This window comes from Dunckerocampus dactyliophorus, chromosome 21 (genome assembly GCF_027744805.1).
Source record: "Dunckerocampus dactyliophorus isolate RoL2022-P2 chromosome 21, RoL_Ddac_1.1, whole genome shotgun sequence".
In the NCBI taxonomy this organism is placed as follows: domain Eukaryota; kingdom Metazoa; phylum Chordata; class Actinopteri; order Syngnathiformes; family Syngnathidae; genus Dunckerocampus; species Dunckerocampus dactyliophorus.
In genome coordinates, this window is record NC_072839.1 from 8,913,495 (window position 1) to 8,941,445 (window position 27,951).

The following is a 27,951-nucleotide window of genomic DNA, read 5'->3' on the forward strand; positions in this document are numbered from 1 at the left end:
ACTCCTCATCATCGGCGGGTTAAAGCTTAGGATGAGATTGATGAGGAGTTTCTTTAACTGCCAGATGAAACCTGCTGGCCGTTTGCTGGGTCACTCAAGGGGTCACGCTCGTTCCAACGGCTTTTACCATCAAACACATTTCCACACCGACCACGCTGCACTCAAGCACTTTCTCATTGCACGCTTATCAAACGGCTTCCATAATATCAGCACCGTGCCCTTCCCGTCTCTTCCAACCCTCACTATCATAACACTTGCACTTGAAGTCCTCTGACGTTGCCATCTTGTTTGCAGTCCTTTTAGAGGCAAAATATTCCCGAAATGTGTTTCAGTTGTGAATTGTACAAGCTTCGGGTCATTCGACTCGCGAGGTTCCGCTGTGCTCATCACTGGAGAGAAGTAACCACAAAGAAGGTTTGCGCACATGTGCAGGCTAGCAGCTTGTTTTTAGTAAATATAGCTTGAAGATATCCCACTCATCACATCGGGTAATTAAAGCTTTTATTAATTCCACGATAATAAATAGAAACAGTTTCAGCCAAGTCAAAACATGCGGACGTTATGATAATGCCACTGGTGCTTGAAAACATAAAAACATGTTTGTTTTTAATACGTAAGATGCAGTGGGGCAAATGTTATTTTAACAAAATGATCCTGAACTGAAGAATGACCTTTAAAGCTCTTCTGCAAGCATTTGAGCACCCGGCAGTAAAAGCGGGAGACATTTTACAGCAGCAAATAAACCTCGGATCATAACATCAAGTCACACTGATACATCCACAATTTGGACAATTTGTAACACGATGAATCACTCCAGAGAACGAGGTGAACAGTTAAAGTTTAAAAAAACACTCCACGTTTCCATCTTTGTCCCGTCTCGTGGCGTCTTTTAGTGCGTCGTCAAAGGCAAACGCGGCCACATGAAAAGGCTGACTCGCGACATTAGCCGTTAAATCCATCATTGGCTTCATTTCCGCAGTCAGAGGGAGCTCCCTGTGCACAAGCTTCAAATGCCACATAAAACCTTACGACATTGCGCTCTCATAGCGTTATTGGCATAGAGGCGTAATATGGCTGTATAACAAAATCAAACTTCTGTTAGCCACATGATTGACTGGCCTTTTTGCTAAAAGGGGAGGGTGGCCTCCACCCCTTCCTTCAGCACATGCATGCCATACATAGAAATATACATACATACATGGTCAGCGTTTCACCAGCGTTATTTTAGCGCACCCACAACTCCCAAAAAATTGGGTCAAATTAATTTTAATTTTGTTACATTTTTTCCAAAGTACATTTAAAGTGACACCAAAATGTGAATAAGACTGAAAAGCACATTTCCCATAGTAGATATGTGCTGGAATGTTGATATGTTTACTATTTGTTACATTTTTCAAAACAATCCTCTCCGAGAGGAATAGGAGGAGGAAGTGACGTCACTGGGAGAACTGTACCTCTCAGATACACATGGAATACATAATTTCTTACTATTGCAGTGCATTTTTTGTTGTTTTTGTATATTTTTACAACATTATGCCCGCTCGTTGTGTGGCAGGCTTTTGCTTAAAACACTCGAGCTGATAAAGCAAGCCTGTTCACATTTCCAAACGACGCCATTCACCGCATCACATCCTTCGCTACTATGTTCGGTACATTTCAGTTCGTCGATAATGTACCTCAGATAAAAGGAAAGTTTGGGACTGAATGTGTATTACATGGAGGGGGCTTCTACCATCAGCTGCCTCGACTTTGTTTCCTTGACCCACACTGGGGAAAACACTAGCACTGATGCAGATGGAAATAAACAAAAAGTCAAAACCGAAAAGACTGTGGAAAAGCATGCCAAGGTGGCAGGAAAATACACATTTTTCCTTCTACATACAGTGGTGTGAAAAGTGTTTGTCACACTTAAATCTTTCAGATCATCAAACAATTTTAAATATTAGTCAATGACAACACAACTGAACATAAAATGCAGTTTTTAAATGAAACTTTTTATTATTAGGGGAGAAAAAAATCCAAACCTACATGACCCTGTGTTAAAAAGTGATTGCCCCCTAAACCTAATAACTGGTTGGGTCACCCTTAGCAGCAACAACTGCAATCAAGCGTTTGTGATAACTTGCAATGAGTCTCTTACAGCGCTGTGGAGGAATTTTGGCCCACTCATCTTTGCAGAATTGTTGTAATTCAGCCACATTGGAGGGTTTTTCAGCACGAAGCACATTTTTAAGGTCATGCCACAGCATCTCAATAGGATTCAGGTCAGGACTTTGACTAGGCCACTCCAAAGTCTTCATTTTGTTTTTCTTCAGCCATTCAGAGGTGGACTTGCTGGTGTGTTTTGGATCATTGTCCTGCTGCAGAACCCAAGTTGGTTTCAGCTTGAGGTCACCAACAGATGGCCGGACATTCTCCATCAGGATTTTTTGGTAGACAGCAGAATTCATGGTTCCATTTATCACAGCAAGTCTTCCAACCATATTTTACTGTTGGTATGATATTATTTTTCTGAAATGCGGCGTTACTTTTACGCAAGATGTAATGTAACTTTTGTCTCGTCAGACAGGATTTTCCCAAAAGTCTTGTGGCTCATCAAAATGTTTTGAGACGAGCCTTACATTCTTTTTGTTCAGCAGTGCCTAGTGTCTTTCTTATGATGGAGTCATGAACACTGACCTTAAAGGAGTGTGGGTCTTTTGTGACCTCTTGGATGAGTTGGCCGGCCACTCCTGGGAAGGTTCAACACAGTTCCACGATTTCGCCATTTGTGCATAATGGCTCTCACTGTGGTTCCCTGGAGTCCCAAAGCTTTAGAAATGGCTTTACAACCTTTTCCAGACTGATAGATCTCAATTAATCTCAGTTTAGTTATGTTGGGGGGGGGGGTTGTCATTGACTAACATTTAAATTTGTTTGATGATCTAAAACATTTAAGTGTGACAAACACACAAAAAAAAGAAATCTGGAAGGGGGCAAACACTTTTTCACACCTCTGTATATTATTTGTACTCTTGAATCATACTTTTCACACCAGTGTATGTAGTAACAATGTACTAATACAATGTATTAATAACTACAATGTATTAATAACTACTCATCACAATACAATATCAGTGAATGTTATTGTGTTATTGTTGTAATTGTTTCACTTTCTTCACTGTGTGTATATGCACATATGTCCATGGCTGTGTTTTAATCTGGTTGCCAGAAAGTGTTCTTGGTGTGACGTCACAGCCAAGATGGCGGTGGTTTCCGAAAACTCGCTGGGGGGCATTTGATCATCTCAACTTCATTTCACTTGTTTTATAGTTGTTTACTAGAGGATGACAGCAGTATGACAAAAACACTTCATTATGTGAATACTTTTTCAAACATTTTTTTTGTCATGAGCGCTTTAAGGATACCTCTCGTGTAGTAGAGATCTATACATTGTTATTTTGTTCAAATGAATACATTTTCATGACAGCATGTCATTTCTGTCTCTACATGGTCACGTTTCCAATTTGTCACCTGCTTTCTGTATTGCTTGTATTGGATGACACCTCTTTATTTGGACTAAATTAGATTTGTAGATTATGAAAGTGTGAAATGTCACTGCGGAGGAGTGATTGCAACACGGCTACGCTGCACGCATGCATGTATGTATGCACGTGTTTGTTTGGTCAGCCCAGACCCCACAACCCACAGACGCACACATGCATGGGACTACAGAGAAGCGATTACATTATAGTTGGCAACGTTGTGTGTGCATGCACAGTTTTTCCCCATACATTAATTTATTCACTTGTGGCGGCCCGCCATGAGTAAATCTTGATTGCCACACATAGATTTGGCGCTACCTTCATCCATGTGTTTATATCAGCAGTGTCCAAAATGCAGCCCGGGGGCCATGTGCGGCCTGCGACTGTTTTTCAATACATTGTAACTAAAATATGATGTAATAATATAATTATAAATATAACATAATTTAACCAAAAAAAAGACAACAGCAACAATAAAAAAAATCAGCAGTAACTTTACAAGAATAAAGAAAAAGGCAAAATGCGGCGAGAATAAACTCAGAATATTATGAGGAAAAATATCATATTGTATTATTATTGTCATATTATACAGTTAAAATGTATTAAAGGAAAAATATTATTATTGTTACTATTAACATTATTATTAGTATATTATTTTTTTAAGTCTTAATATTATGAGAAACAAAACAAAATAAAGTTGTAATTTTTGGAAAATTAGATTGGGGCAAAAGTTATAAGAATAAAGTCAAAATATTATGAGAAGAAAATTTTTTAAAAAACAGCATAAATGGGGGAAAAAATAGTGTTCTATTAATGTGCGTTTTCACCAACATCACAAAGCTGAGATGCAGTGGTTTCTTGAAATATATTAAGTTCTTAGCATGCTGCTTACAAAATATCAAAGTGGCTCTCGTGTGGCCCTCGCTGGATAAAGTTTGGACACCCCTGGTTAATACATACATGAATACAGACATATATTACAAACATAGGCAGATGTGCAGCTCAACATTGAACAGAGCTGGCCTTAAAGCTCCTTAATGGCAGGTTGGTAGCAAGAAAGAGAAAGGAGGGAGAACAAAAAGCCAATGAGGCCCTCCCTCGCTTCCCAGCTTCCCAGCTTCCACTGGATAAATCGGGCCTAAACAAATTAGTGTGGCGAAGAACAAAAAGAGCAACTACAGTACAGAGACATTTTATGTGCTTTTTGCCAGGGCGACATAAAGCAGGGCCGTTTCAAACTGTGACACAGGATAGAGGTGTATTAAAAGTAAATCTTCTATTGTGCTGTCATGTCGCTGACACTTTATGGACGTTTGGAACACGAGCCCCCAGCCTCCTTTTTTTTTTCTTTTTTTTTTTTTTGAGGCTGGTTGTGACGGTGGTGGGGAGGGTAATCAATTAAACGAGGAAGTTCGCCGAGCCTTACAACTCGATTATTAGCCTGTCCTTTTGAAGTTTTATTTTTTGGGGGGGGGGCGACAAAGAATCAGGCTTTAAATCAGCAGTGTTGAAGCGTTTGCAGCCTATGGCCTTATTGGAAGGCCTTGTCAGGACGTGGCGCTGGGTGAAGACCAGATTCAGACTTTCATGCTTAATGAGCCTTGTGTGCTGGCGCTTACGGTCAGTGGCGTGAGTCAGCTAGAGGGCAACGACCAGGCACCTGCTGCCACAAGCACAGCATTCACAAACATGTAGAAAACGTTTCAAATATCTACCTTTTTAGATCCGGCAAATCCCTCCGACTCCAAGAAGAAATAGGCAAAGGGCATCAGGACAAAGAGGCAAAGGTTGGAGAAGAGTGACACCAAATTCCACAGACCTGAACAAAATACAGTATTGGATCAATTATTACCAAATTTAATTGAAGATTAATGTTATCATAGAGCAGTCAGGCAAGGCCTTCTCTTTGGGAGAAGACTGGTATGACTGCTATGTGATGGACTCTACCGCCCTCTGGTGGCTACAGCAACACAGCACCACATTGTGTTGCGTTGGCTTTGCTCTGTTTATGCTGCATTCATGAACGCTGGGAAGTCGGTTGGGAAAAAAAAAATCACACTTGAAGTTGCTTTCATGCCGTTAGTAACCTCATACATATGAACACAGTATCAGGTTCGTTTGCTTGACTTGGAAGAAAATCAAATTTGTTACTATCTAAAAATACAGTGAATCACAGGAAAGGCAAGACCAATGTAGATCAGAGCTGCGAGATGTACTGACCGTGAATGAGGGAGCCATTGAGCCACTGGATGTAGTAGCTTTTTGGAAAGGACAGGAGGATCTCATTGCTAATGATTGAGAAGGGCAGCAGGAAGACGGCGCCACCCGAGACTGCGAGGGTGAAGGTGCACAAGTATAAACTGCAGAAGAAACGCACAAAGATGCAGCAAAGAGTTTAGTGTAAATGATTATGCTTGCATTAAGTTCCTTTCCACATGCGGGCAGTGGAGTGCAATCACAAAATGAACATACTGTACAGTTCAAACTTGCTCGCCACTTCTTGAGTTTGGTGGTTCTAATATTTTGCACCTCTTAGTTTGGTAAATAAGGCTAATGTTGTGGTTCACTTGTTACCGTCATCAGAAGTCCGCTAACAAAACACTTGTGTGATTTTCCAGACAGTGCAACTTGCATCTTCAGAGGTTTAGCATCATTTAGCCTTGCACTAGAGCACCATTGCCCTCAGCTGGTGGACACTGGTAGCATGGTGACTAATCGGATTACAATTTTTAATCATTCCACAGCCCTAATAATAAAATAAAACGGGAAAACTAACTGGTGGGGCTGCCAACGTCTGTAAAAATAATTAAGGGACACCCAAACTGCTTGTTGGGGTTGCCTTTAATTGTGTGGAACAAATAATGTACTATAAATTCATTGTTCAGTAATATATATTGTTTTGTGAAAAATAACACAATTAGCAGAATAAAATAACAATTGTAATATCTTTCTTATTGAAATCTGTCCTGCTTAAAGAGGACACTATAAAAGGGTATAAAGTGAGTGTGCATGTTTATGATATCACAACTTCCAGCAGTATTAAAGCTACTTTGACAAAAAAAAAAAAAAAAGGGGTGAGCTATTTATGTGACTGCCAACATTTCAATTGGACTTTATTTACAAAGCAGATCTCCACTCAAACAGTGTGCTTGTTGTCTTTATGCTGCTTTGTGGTCATTTGTCATTAAACACAGGCATCCTGTCTGAATTGATGAATTATAAGAATAGAAGAGTTGGAGCAAATATGAGCTACTTATATGAGCTACTCAAAATCAGAGCGAAGAGAGCAAGGTTGATTAGTGACATTTTTAAAAAGTTAGTTAGCACGTATCCCATGAACGTGACAGCCACTTGCAGCTTCATTGTGGGCCAAAAATGAGCTCCAAATGAACAGCATTGCTTGTTTGTTTTCAAGAAAAAATCAAAGTGGTTGGTTAAAAAAAAAAAAAAGTCACATTTGGACTCCGTGAACCAGAGGTTAGGTGGATGACTATACCTAGCTAGGCTAGCCAGCTGCCACCAGAGCGACAGAAGAAATGAGAGCCAGGCAAAATGTGTAAACAAAGGTGGTAGAAAAGTCGATCGAATGCGATTGAAACAAAGGATTTAAAAATAAAAATTTAAAAAAACGTAGAAATGCAAAGACGTTTTTTAATATTTAAAAAAAAAAAAAAGCCTGCATCTGAGCTTTGTGTTATTGGTAGCAACGTATATTAATAGTAACAACTTCTTCTCCTTACATTACACTTTTTAAAAATATGTTTTACAAATATTTCAGCTTTCTTCTCATATATTTTTTCTTTTAATGTTGTAATGTCTTTATTCTCATAACATTTTGACTTTGTTGTTGTAGGATTGTAACCCAATCTAATTTTCCAAAAATTGCAACTTTAATCTGTTTTGTTTCTGATATTACTCCTTTTTTTTAAATTACATATTTTAGTCTTTAATATTTCAACTTCATACTGTTTTTCCTCCAAATATTGTGACTTTACCATACTATTTCAACGTTAGTCTTATAAAATCACTGCTCTTTTTTTCTCAATTTTTGCAGTTGTTTTTTCCATGTTCCTGTTTAATCATATTTTTGGAATGTGCTGAGGTACAATTAAAAAAAAAAAAACAGCAGATTGTCGTAAATGGCCCCCGGGCCGCAATTTGGATACCACTGCTGTGATGGATCTGTTCATTCATTAACTCATTCAATCCCAACAACGTTGGGAGGACATGAGAGAGCAAGGAGCAGTGTAGCGTGCAGAAGGTCACACATTGCAGGGAAACTTTAACACATGCACACACATGCACACACATAGTTCAGTTCCAAATATGAAAATTGTAACTAGTTCATGGTGTTATATTTGTTAATAAATTCTTATTTTGATGTAAAGCAACCCCTTTTTGTGTTGGTATAGTTGTTTAGATATTTGAATTGTCACAAAAGTAAAAAATATTTGTGTCAAAGTGAAAGTTATGCTTGAAATGTATCTTTTCACAAAACGCTGGTCTTCTCCCTTTTCTGGTTGGGAAGTGATATTTTCCTGAAACGTACCTATGTTCTACTGCTCATTACTAAAGAACGGAAAAAGGTAGAAACAAACTGTTTTTTCCAATGAAAGACGGGAGTCTCATCTTTCTTTTGATAGGGTCCATGTTTACATAGACATAGAACAAAATAGTTTGTGCGCCTTGAAAGATCTGTCAAAATTGTCTAAAACGGCCGGTACTGAAGGGATTAAAGGCTGGGACTGAATGTGTTAAGAACTGTGTTCACACAGTCGGTTCGTAAAATAAAAGCCATCTTCTGCTTTCAACAAATAAACTCACGATATTCTGTTGACAACAGCATCTTCGTCCTCGTGGTCATCTGTGAAGTAGAGCACATAAAGCATATTAAGTGTCAACAAGTCCACACAGGGACAACTGCCTTGATGTTGCACTAACCCGTCTTCCTCTTATATCTGGTGATGATGAAGTAGGAGACAATGTAGAGTACAGCAAACAGGAGGAAGCAAATCTGAAATGAGTAGAAATGAGTCAAAAGACGGCTTTTCCTCATTAAGGCTAAAGGGGGAGCGCGTGCAATTTAATATGTGAAAGATCAACACGTACATGTTTTATGACACTAATTCAGCCAAAGCTGGTCACGGATGCATAACGGGGCTCACAAGATGTTTGTAGCGTCTAAATATGCTTCCAGATAGATCCCATTCCACATTCCCCCCTCCTTCTGTGACAGCGGCCGGGATGGCACTAATGTTAGAAGCTGCCACTTAAGCACTTGGCAGCGTGTCAGTGTCGCTCAAGTGGTCACAGTCCGAGCCTGTTGGTATCACGGCATGACTCAGCCTGTCCAAAGTCACCACATGCCCTGCTGCTGCTGCTGCTGCGTGGAAGCAATCAGGTGCTCACAGCTGATAAAGTGGCACAAACACAAGACACAACACTCTGGGAGGAGATAACAGCAACGCTCGCCTCTCCCCTCCAAACCTGCATTATCTAATGACAACTAATACAAGAGCTGTGTCAGTGTTGTTAGGTTGAATGTGCAGGTGTATTTCATGCTGTGACCATGCACCGGTCAACACTGAAGGTCAGTATTTCACATCTAAATGGGACATGAAGTCAAGACAAAAATGTTATTAGTGCCTACACCCAGTAATTAAATTTTTTGTCATGTGGGTGCCATCGTGAGCATATTTTTGATGCATAAACAGGGGTTTAATAACAGGAGCATCATGCATGCATATTACGTTATTGACAAAAGAATGAAGGGCTGATGGTGGCATAAGGACGATGTAATGAATATATAACGGTCTATTTTTGTTTAGCAGACTGGTGACACCTTATCCCACCTCAACCTGATTACTGGCACTAATCTAATTTTATGGTTTCTGTGTCAACATGGAGCCCCGAGGACACAACGTCATGTTTACTGGCTACAAAGCAATCCACACAATAAACACTATATATTTGTGAAGTGAAAAGTGTGGCTCCCACTGCATAACCATTGAAGGGACAGGCCATATAGCATATCTTGTCAACAAATATGAAGTTATTAGTGTTTCAAATCGCTGTTCCTGTGGCTGTGTACTTCACACACGCCTCTGTTGGCATTTAAGTCATAGTTGTTTCATTTAAAATGACAGTAACATTCAGTTAGTAGTAAACATTCGCTAAAATGTGAACGTCAGCGAATAATACATTGATGTAGCGAGAGACCCGACACGAGGACCTCTATCAATTCTGGTGTAAAATGTCAGCTTTGACAGCTCCAGCTAACTAGCATTAGCCACCGACTATTAGAGGACGTCGTTAGCCGCCTAGCATTCACTAGCCGCTCTTTTACTTACAATGTACTCCCTCACTTGGCTGTGGAAATTCTGCTCTCTGATAGTAACATCGTCTGCTTCCATTCTTCATATTGCTCATTCCAGAGAGTTACAAACTCCACTACATGGCAGCTCAAACTATCCCTTTGCTCAGTGACTTCCGTCTTTCTTCCTTGACGACAACAGAAAAAAGACACCTAAAGCCGGATGAACAAGCCCGCTTTTCTTCGAGATAGAAAAAAAAAGACAAAATAAACAACGTCATCAATACGCGCCGCATATCTGTGCGCACCGGAAGCACTGTTGCCAGACGTCCATCAATGATCATATACAATACATTCGATAATTTCACCCTCAGTAGAATGTACGACCAATAATTCAAAAAATCCAGTAACGTATGATAATTTGATCTCTTATCATGAATATTAGCAAACACAAACTGTATACATCCTCCACTATCCCTGATGTTGTGCATTGTCTCATGTGCCTCTTTTCACCCAGGTGGGGACACTGTTCTTCAATGGCACCTTTTTCTAACAATGTTGTTAGTTGATTTAAAGGTAAAACTTCATGATAATTTATATTATACATAGTTTGTGGTACTGATTGACAGTGCCCGACGCAAGGTCAAAACGAGTATTTACAATAGTTTCCCTCAAAATACCATAATTGTAAGCGTTTGCTGGCACGTTCCTTTTTAATTTTCCATCTGGCAACACTGACCGGAAGCAAAGGGTCACGTGAGGTCGTTAACGTCCGCTTTTGCTCAGGACTACACATGTGCATGTTAATAGTTTAAACTAAGCTATAGTTTCTTTAATTTTGTTCTTTCATTTGGTAATGGTTTATTTAACTTCTTCTCAGCGGTTGCTGGCATAGATGTTCTTCTTCGTTTTTTAAGTTTAGCAGGTCGAATGTAAACAAAAGCTAGCATTAGCTCCAATTAGCCAGCTAATATCCTAATAGCAAGGCTTATTTCTTTTTCCTACGCTGCTGACATGAAAGGGAAATGGAAGGTGGGCGGGAAAAAGAAGAAGGGCAACGAAGTGTTGCAGAAGTACATGGTGGCGGTGGATGAATTTGTTAAAAGCAAGAATGGTGCGGAGGAGGCAGGGGATAACACCGGCTTGAGGTTCGTTCAACGGAAAAGCAGGAAGGAGCTTCGCAAAGAGAAGCGCAAACTGAAGAAAGCCAGAATGAAAAGTCATTATGAAGGTAAAAAGGCTGTCAGTTTGCCCAGTGGCGATGGTGATCTTTCTGGAACAGCTGCTCATAAACAGCCACATCCAAAGAAGGAGATCATTAAAAAAGACACTGGAAGTAATGCCAGGAAAGCAGAAAAGCCTAAAGTGTCGTCGTCCAAGAAACCCAACAAGCTTCAAGAGTCCAGAAAGAAGGCCCTTTTGGAGGCAAACGAACAAGAGGACAGAGAAATAAAGAAGCTAGAACGCTACCTCAAGTTAAACAAGAGAAAAAACAAGAAAAGCTTGCCTCAGTCATTTGTGGCGGACGGCCTGGACTACATCCTGGGTGCTCTGGACTCTGACACCTTGGTGGCTGGGATGTACGACAGCGATGACAACATGGATCTGGCCAAGCACAACTTTGAACAACTGGACAAGAACACCTCACAGCCCTCGGAGGAGGAGGAGGATGAGGATGAGGCAAGTGAAATGGATTCTTCTGGTGATGAAGATAGTGTGCCATTGGAGGAGGATGAAGTGACCAGTGAAGAGGAGGCAATGGATGAAGAACTCCAAGATGAGAGTGATGCCAAAGACATAAATGAGGAACCCGCAGAGTCCAGCTCAAATACTGTGAGGTCACATTCATCCCCACCACACCTTTGTCATGTGTGCCATGATTAACTTCTCATCTTTAGGGAGCCGCTGATGCCAGCAAGTACGTGCCGCCTCATATGCGAAACACTGCAGGTGACGAACATAAAGCTGAGCTGGAAAAACTCAGGAAGAACGTCAAAGGCCTTGTGAACAGGTAAAGTTGACACACTGTTGTTGTCAAACCACAGGAAAGATTTCCCAGGACCTCCCTTATATACTAGATCACCGTTTTTTTTTTTTTTGTTTTTTTGTTTTTTGGCAAATATGCTCATAAAAATGTCCAAAAAAAAGTTTTTGACACACACACACACACAAGCTGTCCTGCTATCATGACGTCGTCATTCTCCTCCGATTTTGGATCAGAATTTTCAATTAAAGTGACTTGAATACAGTCGTCCCTTGCCGCTTTTTGGTTCGAATTTCCCGGCTTGACTCATGGTTTTTTAAACATGTATTTATTAATAAGTCATGCTGTTTTGTGGTTGAATATGGCCTATTATTAGTTTTAAAAAATGCATATGCTAATTTTACATACTGTTGTGCCTAAATTAAGCATTTTCAAGAATAAAAATGAACTAAAATACAAATATAAGGCATTCAGTAAGTGACATGTAATATTCGACACTGGCCACTATCTGTCAGGATGTTACTGTAATGGTCGGTGAGACGCACTCGCCCGACTTGATCGCTGGCACAGCAGACTTTTATTGCAGCAGGCATAATAATCCCTGATATAAACACAGGCTACTGTTGCAGCCGTAACCCACGGCAAGCTAAAACTTAACTCTGAACCCCCGACGTCACTTCCTGTCCGCCCGCCACTCGGCTCCCCTGGGGAGGTTGTGTGTGAATATCTTGTTTTGCCTAAAACACGAGGGAAATTAATTGGTCTGCTTTCATGGATGAGGAAATGTAAAAGTATTGACTTTTGAGAGGCTGAAATCAGAGGATATTTACATGTTTAAATTTAAAAAAAACGATTGATTGAATATCAAAATAGCTGTCCATTACATGGATAATGGATGAATCTTTGATTCATTGACAGTTATTGGCTCACAATGTTGGTGTTTTTGGTCTTCTGCTACCTATTCATTGTTATGCACTTTTTAACCATACAACAATTGCAGGGCAACGCCAGACTCCAGTTTGAGAACCCCCTCTTCACACATCATTTACCACGTGTAGTGCAGTGGTCCCCCACCACTAAGGTGTCTGAGATCATCAGGTGTGCCATGAGAAATATCCTATTCCACTTTTCATTTCAGTTGGCCCAAAAATGATTTATTTACGACAAATACTGTATCTGTTCCTCTTACTGTACATCTAGTTTTAGGCGGAACAATGCAGTGTTCTTCCACTCGATGGCAGGAGGTCCATAATTAACCTGCGTAAACACCTGTTAGCGTTGCAGTTTCTAATGGGAAACACTGATTCAGTGTGCTGACGTGAAGGAACCAAATCGTAAGATTAGTTGGAAACATGGCTGTAATGAGGTCAATGCCTTGACTGTTTTTTTGTCCTTTTAGGCTGAGTGAGCACAACATGTCATCCATCAGCAGCCAGCTGGAGGCGCTCTACATGAGCTGCAGCAGAAAGGACATGAATGACACCCTCACTGAGGTGCTGCTGGCGGCCTGTGTCACCCCAGCACTGATGCCTGACAGGCTGCTGATGGAGCACGTCCTCCTCGTCAGCGTCCTCCATCACGCTGTGGGCTTGGAGGTAAAGACCACTTCTTTGTCATTTGTGAAATGAGCACGAGCTCCTCCACACATTATATGTTGTAATATTCCAGGTAGGAGCCCATTTTCTGGAGACAGTGGTGCACATGTTCGACGACTTGTACAACCGGCCAAGTGAGGGCAAAGAGTGCGACAACCTGGTAGCCATTGTGGCCCACCTCTACAACTTCCAGGTGGTGCACTCCCTCCTCGTCTTCGACATCCTCAGACGCTTCATGGCGGCCTTCACAGAGAAGGACATCGAGCTGCTGCTGTTTGTGCTGAAGAACGTCGGCTTCTCCCTGAGGAAGGATGATGCCCTGGCCCTCAAGGAGCTCATCTCCGAGGCCCAACGCAAGGCGGCTGACATGGGCAAGAAGTTCCAGGATCAGACCAGAGTATGCGATGAATCATGAGCACTCATGGTGTTGAAGGCCACTGTGAATATGCTGCTAATATGACATGGGAATTACGTTTGTAGGTGCGTTTCATGTTGGAAACCATGCTGGCTTTGAAGAACAATGACATGCGCAAGATCCCAGGTTACGATCCTGAGCCTGTGGAGAAACTGAAGAAGCTGCAGCGGACTCTGGTAGGTCAACTCTTCATTTTTTCACAATTACATACATTACTGGAACAATATGCAGCACAGTACAGTGGAACCTCGGTCTTTGAACAGAGACCAGAGGCGGCCTCACGGGCCACATTGGCTTAAACAAATTTGGCCAAGGGGCCGTCTATATATAGGTGGTCAACAAACACAACGACATACTTACTTACGATGCAACGGTGCATCCCATAAATCAACTATAGTCCTTCCTCATTTATTACACTTAATTGGTTCCAGACTCAACCATAAGTCAATTCTACAAAGTAGGATACAATATTAATAAATTAAATATTTTTGAGTTATGTCATAGAAAACCTGTTTACAATCTTTTAAATACAGTTTTGAACATTATTAGAGCCCTCAAGACATGAAATAACACCCACCTAGTCATCTTTACTTTTGGTACCCAATATAGTAGGTATAATCACAGACAAAAAGACATATTAGACATAAGTAAGATGACATAGACACACACGGTAGCAGGTCCTTGTATTTTTCTGTATAGAGCATACTTCCCATGGTGGCGATTGTCTCATCATTGTAATGGCGGCTTTAAATGGCTTTACACTCATATGACCCAATATAGTAGAAATAATAAGATTACATGAGCCATTTAAGGTGTAAATAAAACTCCTGTTTGTGTGTGTCACAGTAAATGTGTTCCCTCGCATCACGTCTGGCCCCTTGTCTCACCAAACACCGACACCTAGTGGCCAATGCATTCACAATTAGAATGCTTCTTCTGCCTCTTCCTTGTATTTGTATTTTAGATTTTTTAAGCATAAAATGCCCAATTTAGGCCAAGAATAAGCATCATTTGCTTGAATATGCATATTTTTCAATTAATAATAGGCAGTATTCAACCATGAAACGGAGCTAATTTTTTAATATATTTTTTAAGTACAGCAAGGGAGCGACGTTTGAACCGCGATTTCGTGAGGGACAACTGTACTGCTACTACTTGTGTGATAAACAACAATTAAGCGTAATCATAACACACACTTAAACTGTTATTTACAAGTGCCTGCAAGGCAAGACAACGACATGAACTATGAACGATCAAACATTGGATATCAAGAGTATGTTAACGTCTCTCTGACGCCCTCCTCAACATAGTTTGCAATCAAGCAAAAATGCGACAAACACGGCGGATTGTTGGGATAGAGCACATGTGTCAAACTCGTGCCCTGGAGGGCCGAGACGCTGCAGGTTTTCTCTCCAAAGAGGTTCTTCAGCAGGTGATTTAATTGATGAGCTCCTTCCCTCAAACTGAAGGTGTTGATCATTAAAATCACCTGCTTTAGTGACTGGCTGGAAAGAAAACCTGCAGTGGCTCGGCCCTCCATGGCACGAGTTTGACACCCCTGCGATAGAGGGTACCCCAAGCTACCCAGCATGCCTTATGACAGGAATATATTGGAGTAATTATGCCATGGGTATTGTGCGTGGACATTTAGTCGTATGGCCTCTTGGTGCAGTAGGTAGGTTACGTTGTGCTTCACGTGTGTGCTGACGTGGTGCTTTTTTTACAAGCTACAGATTGCATCTGACTATTTCCTGTGCAACTCAAGCGTGCCGCAATAGCAGTAATCATGTTGCCAGCTACAGCTTTATGTTAAAGGTGTAAAAAAAATCATTTGGAAACACCCGGGGGGCCAGATTAAGATGCTTGTCGGACCCTTTAGAAGGAATTAGTAACAAAAACCAAGGCACCACTGTAGTCACCTCCTCCTTTGTACTATTTTCCTTTTGCACCACTAAGTGGCACCAAAGAGCTGCCTTTTAAGTCCCACGTTTGTGAAATATCAGTAGCTCTCTGAACACTTCCTTGTGTAGCTTCAAGTTGCCCACTAAGTCCACGTGCTAAATGTGCCACACAGATCCAACGTAACTCCGCAGGCAGTGACATGAAGCTGAGAGTGTCTCTGGACAATCTGCTGTCGGCCAATCAGGTGGGCCGCTGGTGGATCGTGGGCTCCTCGTGGAGTGGAGCGCCCATGATCAGCCAACAAGGGAACACGACGTCCAACAAAAGTGTCACCGAAGGACAAGTGAGTGCTCCAAACACACAGGAAACTAGTAGCTGTTAGTTATTAGTCTTTCCGATGTTTGTCGGTGACGGTAGTGATTGACAGGTGAGGTGAAGGTCTTCTTTTCTGTTTCAAATAAAAGTGTGTCTTTTTTTTCCAGTACAGTGCCAAAGTTCTGGAGCTGGCCCGAAAACAGAGGATGAATACTGAGGTCAGAAGAAACATCTTCTGCGTCCTCATGACCAGCGAAGATTACCTGGATGCTTTCGAGAAGCTGCTCAAGTTAGTTAACGCTCATGTCTGCTTGAAGGAAACGTGACGTTTAAAGCCTAAGCCTCCCTGATGATGTGTGTGTGCATGTGTGAAGGATGGGGCTGAAGGACAAGCAGGAGAGAGAAATCGTCCATGTTCTGATGGACTGCTGTCTGCAGGAGAAGACCTTCAATGCCTTTTATGCTGTGCTGGCAGAGAAGTTCTGTACTCACGACCGCCGCTTTCAGGTACGACGAGACACTTTTTTTTTTTTACACCTTTTTGTAAAAGTGGAAAGCCATTGGCGTCCTAAACAAGCAAAGTGTGAGTGCGAATAAGTCTGCATGCTAATGATTACCTGCCAGCGAACCTTGCGTGACCCGGCGTGTCACACCTCTCCCACCGTGACGACAAACACTTCCTCCTCGTGTCCCCGACGGATGAGCATTGTCCTCCTCAAAGAGCCTGGGAAAGTTTGCTTTTCACGTGTTCTCATTGTTTTCCCAGATGACCTTCCAGTTCAGCCTGTGGGACAAATTCAGGGAGCTTTCCGACCTTCCCGGCAGGACTTTGAGCAACCTGATCCAGCTGGTGACCCGCCTCCTCCAGAAAAAGTGCCTCTCGCTGTCCTTACTTAAAGTAATTCACATCGTTTCCTTCTCTATTTGCCAAATATAAGGCCATTGATTGCTTGCGATTCTAGCTTTGTGAAGACGGAAAAGGCGTTATTTCCACTTACAGGTTTAGAACAGAACTCTATTGTGTTTGCACTTTAGGGTTTTTTCCCCCTATGTGACACACGTCCATGTTTCCGATTGTCAGACCCTGATCTAGTGTTTCATCTTTGACTATTGATAATGTTTGTGTTTGGTGTGTAGGTCATCGAGTTCGCAGAACTGGACAAGCCCAAAGTGCGCTTCCTGCGTCAGGTCCTGACTCGACTACTCAAAGACACCGAGCCTGAGGAGCTCGTCAGCATATTTGCAAGGTGAGCGTGGTCAGGTAACTACAGTAGTGATGTGCAATACCGCTGATTTTATGGTATCGCACAAGACAATTAATTTAATCATTAAATGAATTATTGATTTATCTACATTATTAATTGAGTAATTATTGTAAGTAATTCATTTATTTTAAATCCTGAAGTATATTGAGGTAGCGGGGTGATTTACAATCTAGCCAAATTAATACACAACAACAAAAAACATAGGATGACATAAAATATGGGAAAATGGTATTTTAAACAATAAAGAAAATAAGTAAACTGATAAAACAATTACAATGATTAATTATTCAGAACTGCAAGAATGAAAACTTTATTCATAATTCAGACATGGCTCCGTTTACGATCAGACAAACTTTACCTTTAATGACTGAAGTATCAATATTTTCATTTGAGAATAGATTTTAGAGCATGAGGAGCTGGTATCGAAAGTATCGATAAACCCGAACGCCCGGTCCCAAAGCCGTACTTGTACGTCTTTTAAGGGTTTTTTTGTGCGAGACGCAAAAAGTAATGATGCAAGTGCACAATAAAAGATGTCACTTTTAGGGGAGGTTTAAGCCATAAAAACAACCACATGGTGGCAGGAGTGCATTTGATAAGAGCTCAGCATGGATCTTTTGCATAGAAAAACACACTCCACAGCAAGGAGGAAGTGGGAGAGAAGGTTACGCATTGAAGGGGAATTTTAACGCATACACACACAGTTCAGTTATTTTCCTGAAACTTACCTACAGTATGTTCTACTGCTGATTACTAAAGAACGGAAAAAGCTGGAAACAAACTTTTTTGTCTGATGAAAGACGGGAGTCTAATCTTTCTTTTGGTATGTTCCATGTTTATATCGCCATCGAACACAATATTCTGTGTGACTTGAAAAATCAGTCAACGTGGTCTAAAATGGCCGTTACTGAAGGGGTTGTCTTTTGAAAAACGGCTGGGATTGAATGAGTTAATAAGTAAACATTTGAAAATGACCTACACTTAAAGTGGGGTACATGCGACATAAACACACAATACACATATGAGCATGCGTGTTAACATGCCGTCTCTATGTCAGCTTCACTTATCTCCTTTATGCATCAGCTAAGACCCATGTCAAAGATCCATTCATTAGTACAATAATGATAATATTAACAGTATTTCACATAAGAAGGGAATGTGTTTTATTAGCCTTGGATGAGAAGTTATCTGCGTTTTGCATCAGTCCACGGCAGGCTGGAAGCTTGGTACCTCCCATCAATGTCCCTCATTCTTGCACACCTGCCAGGATTTCTGGAATTCCCAAGCTGGGCATGCTGCGCGAGGGCTTGAAGCTTTTCATCAGCCACTTCCTGCTGAAGAACAGCCCGTCGCAGGATTCACAGGAGCAGGCGTCCGTGCTTTCTGCGCGCGCTCACATCGCCACCAAAGCCATGGAGGCCAAAGAGGCGAAAGTCAGACTATAACACAACCACAACCACAACCACCACCACGGAAGACCTCCTCCTGTCATGTCCACTTTTCTGGTGTTCATTGAGTGTTTTTGTAAATATATGTATTATTTTTTTCGCTTCAACAGACCTCCAACTGTGTAATATTTATTTTAGCATCAAGTGTTTTAGATAAAGATTATGCTGATGCCTTATGTTGAGTTACTTTCATACAAGTAATAATACAAATTGGTGACTGCTTAAGATGGATACATATTTTCATTTAATATTGTCAGTTAACATCACATTATTTACACACGTGGATGCTTTCTCTAATCAACTGGAGTATAACTGGAATAACAGCAATCATCAAACTAGTAATAATGATCAACCTCTTAACTTCTTGGAAGGTGACCTTACTTCTATTCGAATGTAATTCTGTGAAATTGCAACAAGCACAAATGACACTCAAGTGTTGAAAAGCAGCCTGTTTAAAAGGTAACATTGTACACCAAGGATCACATACAGAAAAATCCTGCTTTAATATTCAAGCCGCTTTAATAATCAACAATTATGGCCCTTGGCCCGCACTTTGGACACCCCTGGTCTATACAGTCAAAGCACGCATCACGGGGCTCAGTGCGTGCGCGCTTGTGTTCCCTTTACCTGCTCTACAGGGGCCTAGTCGGGTCTGACCCTGGTCTGAACCTTTCATGTAGTCTGCTCAATCAAACACTGTCATGATAAGCAGGGGTCCTTCATAATCCTTACAATGTCTTTGAAGTACAAGTCGGCTGCAATCGGAACATAAATTGGAAATGAAATATGAAGACATGAGCCGTTCCAAATGTGTAAATGTACCCCTTTATAAATAAATGAAATACGCTGTAATAACGATATCTGTCATTACTGTATATGTACTTTTGGAACAAACGTAGGAAAAAAAGGCATGAGCGTTGGCGTTACGAACGTTTTTACACTGAATTTTATTATGTGAAAATTTGCAGTGTGGCTTAGATCCAAGTTCCACTTTCGTGACTCCGCAAATGGAAAACTGTTTTGATTCGACTGTGATATTCAAATATACATTTTCAAACTGTCTTTAGGGTTCTTTGATATTGACAACTGGTGGATCCTCACCAAGGAGGTATATTCCAAAAAATATCAAATAAATGTGGAAACAAACCACAGTAATACAACTGGCTGTGTTTTTAGGAATATAAATGTACATTAGCCTGAAAATGCATTTTTTCCCCATCACCTCCAAAAGTTCAAAGAAACCGTCCCTGATTGAAATATGAGCAATAAAATATTTGAATGTTTTGCCCGGAATAAGAGCAGCTTGTCCAGCGGTGTCCATTGGTGGTGTGGCGTCAAATGTAGCTTGTTCTTGCTGTTTGCTCTCAGTGCAAGTTTGCACACATCCGACAGCGCCATTACCAGTCCTTCCCATGACCCCAGCTGTCAGCCAGAAGACAAACACGTCTTCCGCCATCCATCATAAATCCCAAGAAGCAGCCTTTTATTTCTCACCATTTGCACTAAAGCACAATCCAGCATGCATCTTTTTATTATAAATAGCATATAAAAATAAAGATGATATTGCATAGAAACCATGCAGTCGGTCCAGTGCAGCTCAGCATGTATATATATATATATATATTCATATATACAGTATATATGTCACCTATATACACCGTATATTTCTATTAAAGACAGCTTTACATGCAAAGTCCTGCCGGTTGGGTCAGGTCCTCTCAAGGCTGCGGGCTCAGGCCACACGTTCGATTCCGCTCGTCGTCCGAGGAACAGTCCGAGGAGTTGTACAGGAAGCGCTCGGCCTCGTCGTCCTCGTCGTCGTCGCTGTCCTTCAAGTCTCTAATTCGGCCGTTTTTGCTGCTCTCATAGTCCACGTCTTGTTGCTCGCACTTGCTCTTGTTGCCCTTCTGCTTGTCGGCCTCTTGCAAGGCTTGCTCCTTGGCCTTCTTGCTCCTCTTCCACTTCATGCGGCGGTTCTGGAACCAGATTTTCACCTGAGCACAAAGAAAACCACTCAACGCTGGCAGGAAAAATAAAACATTACCCTAAAAAATACCACAATTCGGGGCTTCAAATTGGTTTTAAATTTTGCATGCCTTGTGTTTTTCATGAGATCATGTTTGATAACATTGTTTTTCTTATTTTTTCCCAGCATCCGTGACGCTTGCGCAGTAAGTAAACATATCCCGAACAATATGTCTCATTTCATTTCACAACGTGTATAGGCCTCATTCACTTTCATCATTTCATTATATGTATCATTATCTTCCTTTCACTGGACATTTCTATCATTTACTTGATTTGATTTCACAATATGCATCATTACCTTGATTTAAGTTCACAAAATGCACAATTACCTTGATTGTATTGCAACAATATGGAGAATTAACTTGATTTAAGTTAACAACATGCATAATTACCTTGATTTCACTGAACCATTTGTATCATTTACTTGATTTCATTTAACAATATGTACAATTACCTTATTTAAGTTAAGAATATGCATGTTTACCTTTATTTTATTTTAAAATATGTATAATTAACTTGATTTAAGTTGACAACATGCACAATTACCTTGATTTAATTGTACATTTTTAAATAATTTACTTGATTTTATTTAACAATATGTATAATTAACTTGATTCAAGTTAACATGCATAATTACCTTGATTTAAATGAACAATATGCATAATTACCTTGATTTAATTTAACAATATGTAGAATTACCTTGATTTAAATAGTCAATATGCACAATTACCTCGATTTAATTCAACAACGTGCATAATTACCTTGATTTATTTTAACAATATGTAGAATTACCTCCATTGAATCTATAATTATCTATAATTACCTTGATTTATTTTAACAATATGTAGAATTACCTCTATTGAATCTATAATTATCTATAATTACCTTGATTTATTTTAACAATATGTAGAATCACCTTCATTGAATCTATAATTATCTATAATTACCTTGATTTAAATTGTCAATATGCACAACTGCCTTGCTTTAATGTAACAACATGCATAATTAGCTTGATTTATTTCAGCAATTATTGTACAAATACCTTGATTTGATTTAACAGTATGTATAATGAAGTCTTCTAATGTAACAATATGTAACTTGATTTAATTTAATGTATAGCTTGGCGGTGCTGGAAAGCCTTTAAAAGTGACCTTGAAATGCTTGAATCTGACCTGAGAAATGAATGATGAGGATTCAATACAGTCCACTTTATTGGCCGGGTGTGTGAGGGGGTTAATAATACTAGTACTACCACTACTACTATTACTAATACCTGTGTTTCGGTGAGCATGAGGGAGGTGGCCACCTCAAAGCGTTTGGGTCTGGAGAGGTATTTGTTGAGTTTGAACTGGTGCTCCAACTCCAGCAGCTGCTGGCTCGTGAAGGCCGTCCTCGGTCTTCTGCACTTGCCCAGCAGGTTGGACTGTGCCTGGGCTGCACACAAACATTCAACTTCATGTCATTTCACTCTTAATATATGATCAAAAAGAACTCTCTGCTTTCCGTTGACACGAATTACGTCCTTTTTTTTCATCGGCTCCAATGTAAGAGCGAGTCATCTTGATATGTTTTCAATGACTCTTAAATCCGCGTGAATGCGTCCCACAGAAGAACTCTTTGCCGCCTCGTTTTGACCCAAATCTGTGAGACGGAGCGCGAACAAAACAGCCAGTGTATGTGGTTGCAAGTAACATGTCCACTGTGGCTTTCACAGCCTGCTGACACTTTCCCTCTGTCCATTATCTCTCCATTTTAGTTCCTCTCCCAAAAGTCATCCGTCTGTGTCACCTTGTATGCGTCGTTCTTAAATTCCCTTCGTGTCCACGTGACATATTCTATAAGGCACGGATGCACACACCTTATTCGTTTTTTTTTTTAATCCACCTCATGTCACGCGTGCAGTGTTTCAGTTGGTAAAAGTCCACCTGATGCTATTGATAATTGTATTAGAGTATATTTATTCCCTATATGCTCATAAAAATACACTGTTCGTGTTTTAAATATGAAAACAAATCATCTAGAGGGGTGGGGAAACAAGCTAACTAACCGTACGCCATGTGACATTTTTCATTTACGTGTTTTGGATGAAGAACAATAACATACAGTATATATTTAGGTAGCGATTATAAAGTAAGACATTTTAGTTGTGCAAACACTGGTCATTTAGGACCATTTAGGTCCATTTCTTTTTTTTTTTTTTAATTAAATTGAGCCATGCTTTCAGCAACCAAATGACTGTACAGCCCAAAATACACAAGTGCGATGACATTTTGTGGTGAAGTGTTGTTTACTCACAGTTGAAGTCCGACATCTTGGGCAGCATCATGCCGGCCGTGGACACCCGGAGCCAGTGGTCCAGCTGGAAGGTGCTGGCCGTCAGCTTGATGGAGTCTCCGCTGTGGTGCTGCTGGTGGTGATGATGGTGATGGTGATGCGGGTAGGACGAGTAGGACAAGGCCGGGTGCTGGGCCGTGAGGGCGGCCGCAGAGTAGGTGTACATGGGGTGGCCGTACAGAGCCTGCGCCGGGATGCCCGCGCTGCTGGGCGGGTGTAATCCTACCAGGCCGTGCGCGCTGCCCAGGAAGCCCGGCTTTGGGATCAGGCCGTGGCTGGAGATCCTCGGCGGGGACGGCGTCTCCGTGCGTAAAGGCTCGCCGGGGCTGCTGAGCTCGGAGGCGGCCACGCTTCCGGAGGACGGGATGGAGATGGAGGATGAGGAGGACGGCGAGGTGACCAGAGCCAGAGGAGACGTCTGCACTTTGGGACTATCGACCGCCAAAAGAGCGTCAATGCGGAAGTTTTTGGATTTCTCCATCTTAAGTGTGCTAATGCTCTTCCGCAGGAGAACTCCGAAGTTCTGACGGGACCCAAAGTGGGAGAGACACTTCATGCCCGTCCGGCGCACGTGATTGGTGCAGCCCACCAGGAGGGGGCCGTCCCGAAACCTCACTGGGACCCAATAACGCCCCTTTTACTGTACTTCCACCTGCATCCTTGCATCCTTACATCCTTACATGCCCTAATTTAAAATGCTATTGCTATATGGAGTATGAATATTTATTCATTTATCCGTACTGTACAGACTGAAACTTACAAATGAAACCATGAAATGCAACAAAGTGTGTACCTGGAGAGCAGCAGAGCCACAAGCTATTCAATAAGGGTGCGAACAATTCGTACATGTTGGCAGGTTTGCACAAACAGAAGATTGGTCAATGATTTTTTTATTATTAAAATCAGATACCTTTTGATAATTTTGAGTGCGAATTTGAGGGCATTCTCTGCTGGCCTAAACACTATCACAAGCACTGACACACATTTTACAACTTCAATTCTATTATTTGTTCTGTGAAGTTGTATCAGTTTATTCCGACAGTCAATTATTTTCGTTAGCATGTTTCTTGGCTGCACTGCCTCCGGAAGTGAATGCATATGGTGGATATTTTTGTCCAATCAGATTTCAGCTTCTGTGTGTTGCCATATTGGTGTAATTTGGCCTTCAGAATCAGTCTATGTCACATACACACTATTAGCAATGGGGTTGTTTTTTGGTTTTTTTAGCCAATCAGACTTCAGATTCGCCTCTCACCACAGTGACAGCCGCATTTTTCCGCCCTCTGATTGGTTGATCAGAGCAAAACTGTTCTACAAACCAAGTTATTCCCGCACGGCTGACTGAGGAACATAAATTGACATCTCTGAAGATGTATTTTACTTACTTATTATGTACTTTTACCGATACTATGGTGGGCGACTGTAGTTCGGGTCCACACTGAAGGCCCAAGTAGAGCATGCACCGCTCGCCACAGCAGTGCATTGTTAATTATGTCATTCTAATTATGATTCATTTAAAATTATAGATTATTCTAATTCAAGATAATAAAGTAACGTATTAATTCATCTAAATACATGTGTTTATTTTGAATATTTTCTGCCACTGAAAGAAACATATCACAATAGTAAGTCATCATTATGAAATAAAACATCGAAATTATGAGGTCAAGACATAATTGTGAGATTAAAAAGTCAAATTGATGAGATGGGAAAGTCATAACTATCGTCGAAATCGTCGGAATTATGAGATGCAAACTGCGCACGTGCCGAGTGCCACGCGACGAAGGCTGCGGTGAAGGAGGCGGCACGTGCACAGTTCTGCATGTCATAATTTCGGTTTTTTAAAAATCGCATTATGACTTTTCAATTTTGTCTCGTAATTTCGACAGTTTTTGTCATGCTTATGTCTTTCCTATCTCATAATTAAGACGTTTAATCTCATAATTACGATTTACCATTGGGATATTTTTGTTCTTTCGGTGGCGGAGTCGGGCTTCCATACGAAATCAAACAAAATCGAAAGGTTAAATCTAAGAACAAAACGCTGACGATTGGAAGATGAAGATGTTAAATGTTGAAATAATGACCTGCGGCATGAAAGTTTGCGTGTGGAATAAACAGATGAGATGTTGTGTGTTCGTGCAGGAGGAGGCCAAGAGGGAAATTGAAGTAAAAGCTGTCCCGCTGTCGTCGTCCTAAAAGGCTGAAGGTGACAGACTGCATGCACACATCAATTAGCCCCCTGCACCCTCCACGACCTCTGCAAGAAGCTCAGCGGTGCAGCAAGCAGGGGGAAAAAAGCAAGGATATGAAGCAAGTGTCCAAATGAGTCAAATGTAATCCCAATTTGCTGCTGCACAAACTGTAATTGTGATGAGGAAGGAGATGTAATAGGCCCCGGTGACTCGGCTCTAATAAGCCACTTAAACTTAATGGAAGAGGGAGGTCAAAATGAGAATTATTGACACCCCGTTGGCCTTAACCTGTCTACCAATAAAGCTGATTAGTTTTGGTCAATTCATCAGCAAGGGGGACGTTTTATTTGCTCGGGGGAAATCAACAAGTCAGCTTTAAAGTATCGCCGTTTAATTGTGCACCCTGATCGTCAGCAGCCATTACACGAGGATAACGGACACACACACACACACACACACACACACACACTTCATCATCTTTGCACCAAAATCTCTTCAATAATTCATAATTCAACAATCATAATCAATAAGGACTGTCAGATAATTGTTTTCATCTTTTTATGTGTATTATTCTATAAAATAAGATTTTTAAAACAGTCCCCCACCTTTGTAATTTCATTAAAGGGGGTGGGACGGGGGCGGGGGTGCGTTGGGGGGAGGGGGGGGGCAGCATGAATATTTCTATTAAGGGAGCAGTGAAATATGGAGTCATTTACCAGATTGATCGCCCCCCTTTTTTCATCACAAGAGCAAGAAGAAGAAGCAACACCTCAAACCTTGCCTCGTGCGAGCTGCTCACACGCCCCCTAATTAACGACTTGGACAATAAGCACACTTTATATGTTCATTACAGTCATTAGGAAAAGTCGCTTTTAATTGCAGGAATGATGATCGCTTCTCTTGGCACCAACTGTTAAAAATGAAATCAATTGTAAATAAAAATGCCAGTCTGACATGGAGCAGTTTCGTCAACAAAAGTCCCCAATTCATTCATTTAAATATCCATATTTTTGAAAATAGCACACCCCTGCAGTAAATGTAAAAAAAAACGACAAAAAAACATCAAAACCAAAAATAGAAATGTAAAAAGCTTTACAAATATAAGAAACTATTTTATTTTAATTGACTTTTTCCTTCTGACGCCCATGGTATTTGAATTTAAAAGCTGAACGTCATTAATAATAACGATTACCATCAATAGTATTGACACGAGACGACTAAAATTCGCTTGAATGTAAACAATGTAAACATGTCAACTACTGTATTGGCTTAAATCGGTGGTTCCCAAACCTTTACCATGCGCGTGCGTGACCCTTCAGACATTTGACTTGAAGCCCTATACCTCCTACTGCTGCACACTTTAAAAAAAATCAACCATTTTTACATTTCATTAAATTGAAATATTAAACATGATTAGTTCATTAATTTCATCGTGAGTCATTCTGGTTCATAAAGGTGTATTGTGCATGGTCACATTTTGATACATGATACATTTTACATGAGCACTGATAAATAGACAAGATGTGATTTTTTTCTAGGATATGAATAAAGTATCTAAGTATTGGTCCTACATATATTTTTTTTTATTTCAAACGGTTGTTGGGATCCTTCCCTATGAATGGGTTGAACTTGATCTTCACTTTTGTCCACTTGCAATCGCTGTGATTTAAATCTGCATATTAATTTGGTACCAAATTGAAAGGAAAAGTTGTACAAACATGATAAAGAAGTATCCAAAGTACAAAAATACATAAAATCAGCGATAAAACCTCATTTTCAGCGGACTCTCTACTCTCCCATCCAGACACGCGAATGCATTGACGGGTTTTCACAGTGCGGGGACTGGAACATCAATATAAGTTAAACCTTAAAGATTAAACACTCTTAATACACAACAAAATCATCAAACCTACTTACTTATTCATATAACTCACACGGAGCAATTATGAACTTCATGCCGTGTGTCCTTCCTTGTTTCTTTCTGCTTTGACCGTGCGGTCTGTGCGATGAGGCATTCAGGTGCGCTCGTAATAGCGAAAGTTACGCGCTAACTGTTTTTCATTTTTATTCTCGTACCCCAAAGACAAGTGGCGTACCCCACTTTGGGAACTTAGGGCTTAAATGAATGGAAGACATTTTAATTTTCATGGTAATTGCACACTTTTCACGTATCCCCAATTTACATTCAATATTATGTTTTTACAAAGATAATAATACAGATTATCAGAAAGGTTAATTTAACAAGTGTTAATAAAGATTAGAAACGCCTCTGAGTACACAAATACCAGAGACAAATAATTATCTTCACTATTAAACCTTCAGTTACTTCCTTGTACCTCTGAAAATTAAAATTTACCACTTTCATCTGGTACGCGAATGCACCATTGCTCTGCATTTAATATTGACACGCGCTTTGCCAAATCAGCACCCGTGACGTAACAGGAAGCGGAAGTAATTTGGGCTACTCTTCCAGTGTTGTGACTTGAGAAGAAAATAAAACGTTGAATTAATCTAAAACAACTAGAGAACGCCAGTATTTGACTTTCACAGTTCACCAGTCAAAGGTAAACGCTTCATAGGTTGTCGAGTTGCGGTCCTTAGTTATGTGTTGTGAGTAATAGTCGTGATATCAA

At 40.7% G+C, this 27,951-nt stretch overlaps 4 protein-coding genes across 7 annotated transcripts in view; 2 read left to right on the forward strand and 2 right to left on the reverse strand.

Annotated features, from left to right (window-relative positions):
• The window catches only part of lmbr1 (limb development membrane protein 1), a 33,745-nt gene extending 23,666 nt beyond the window's left edge, over positions 1-10,079 (reverse strand). For 2 of the 4 annotated variants that reach the window (XM_054765229.1, XM_054765228.1), the window contains exons 1-5: positions 9,875-10,079; positions 8,466-8,538; positions 8,349-8,388; positions 5,745-5,884; positions 5,240-5,343 (exon numbers count right to left, since the gene is read on the reverse strand). In XM_054765229.1, coding sequence (XP_054621204.1) covers positions 5,240-5,343; positions 5,745-5,884; positions 8,349-8,388; positions 8,466-8,538; positions 9,875-9,937 — 420 coding nt within the window. In that variant the 5' untranslated portion in view covers positions 9,938-10,079. Of the gene's footprint in view, positions 1-5,239; positions 5,344-5,744; positions 5,885-8,348; positions 8,389-8,465; positions 8,539-9,874 lie in introns of those variants that run through there. The other 2 variants (XM_054765230.1, XM_054765231.1) reach the window with 2 other exon arrangements.
• A 320-nt stretch (positions 10,080-10,399) lies between these two features.
• nom1 (nucleolar protein with MIF4G domain 1) lies at positions 10,400-20,027 on the forward strand. Its single transcript, XM_054765572.1, has 11 exons — positions 10,400-11,670; positions 11,736-11,848; positions 13,221-13,416; positions 13,490-13,813; positions 13,897-14,007; positions 15,906-16,076; positions 16,216-16,337; positions 16,423-16,555; positions 16,815-16,946; positions 17,186-17,295; positions 18,581-20,027. The coding sequence occupies exons 1-11, from the start codon at positions 10,852-10,854 to the stop codon at positions 18,756-18,758; spliced, it is 2,409 nt and encodes an 802-aa protein (XP_054621547.1). The 5' UTR covers positions 10,400-10,851; the 3' UTR covers positions 18,759-20,027.
• Positions 20,028-20,479: 452 nt separating this feature from the next.
• Positions 20,480-23,604, reverse strand: mnx1 (motor neuron and pancreas homeobox 1). The gene is made up of 3 exons (XM_054765806.1): positions 23,085-23,604; positions 22,063-22,223; positions 20,480-20,755 (listed from the first exon to the last, which is right to left on the reverse strand). The coding sequence occupies exons 1-3, from the start codon at positions 23,602-23,604 to the stop codon at positions 20,480-20,482; spliced, it is 957 nt and encodes a 318-aa protein (XP_054621781.1).
• A 4,146-nt stretch (positions 23,605-27,750) lies between these two features.
• ube3c (ubiquitin protein ligase E3C) overlaps positions 27,751-27,951 on the forward strand; it is a 36,769-nt gene continuing 36,568 nt past the window's right edge. The window contains exon 1 of the mRNA XM_054766086.1: positions 27,751-27,882. The gene's annotated coding sequence lies outside the window, so the exon portion shown is untranslated. The remainder of the gene's footprint in view (positions 27,883-27,951) is intronic.

Coding starts and splice junctions, on each gene's coding strand:
- mnx1 (XM_054765806.1), bottom strand. CDS start 23,604: ATGGAGAAATCCAAAAACTTCCGCATTGACGCTCTTTTGGCGGTCGAT. Junction 22,224..23,084: donor CAAGATGTCGGACTTCAACT/GTGAGTAAACAA, acceptor GTTTGTGTGCAG/CCCAGGCACAGTCCAACCTG. Junction 20,756..22,062: donor TCATGCTCACCGAAACACAG/GTATTAGTAATA, acceptor CTTTGTGCTCAG/GTGAAAATCTGGTTCCAGAA.
- nom1 (XM_054765572.1), top strand. CDS start 10,852: ATGAAAGGGAAATGGAAGGTGGGCGGGAAAAAGAAGAAGGGCAACGAA. Junction 16,338..16,422: donor GCTTTCGAGAAGCTGCTCAA/GTTAGTTAACGC, acceptor GCATGTGTGAAG/GATGGGGCTGAAGGACAAGC. Junction 16,947..17,185: donor TCTCGCTGTCCTTACTTAAA/GTAATTCACATC, acceptor TTTGGTGTGTAG/GTCATCGAGTTCGCAGAACT.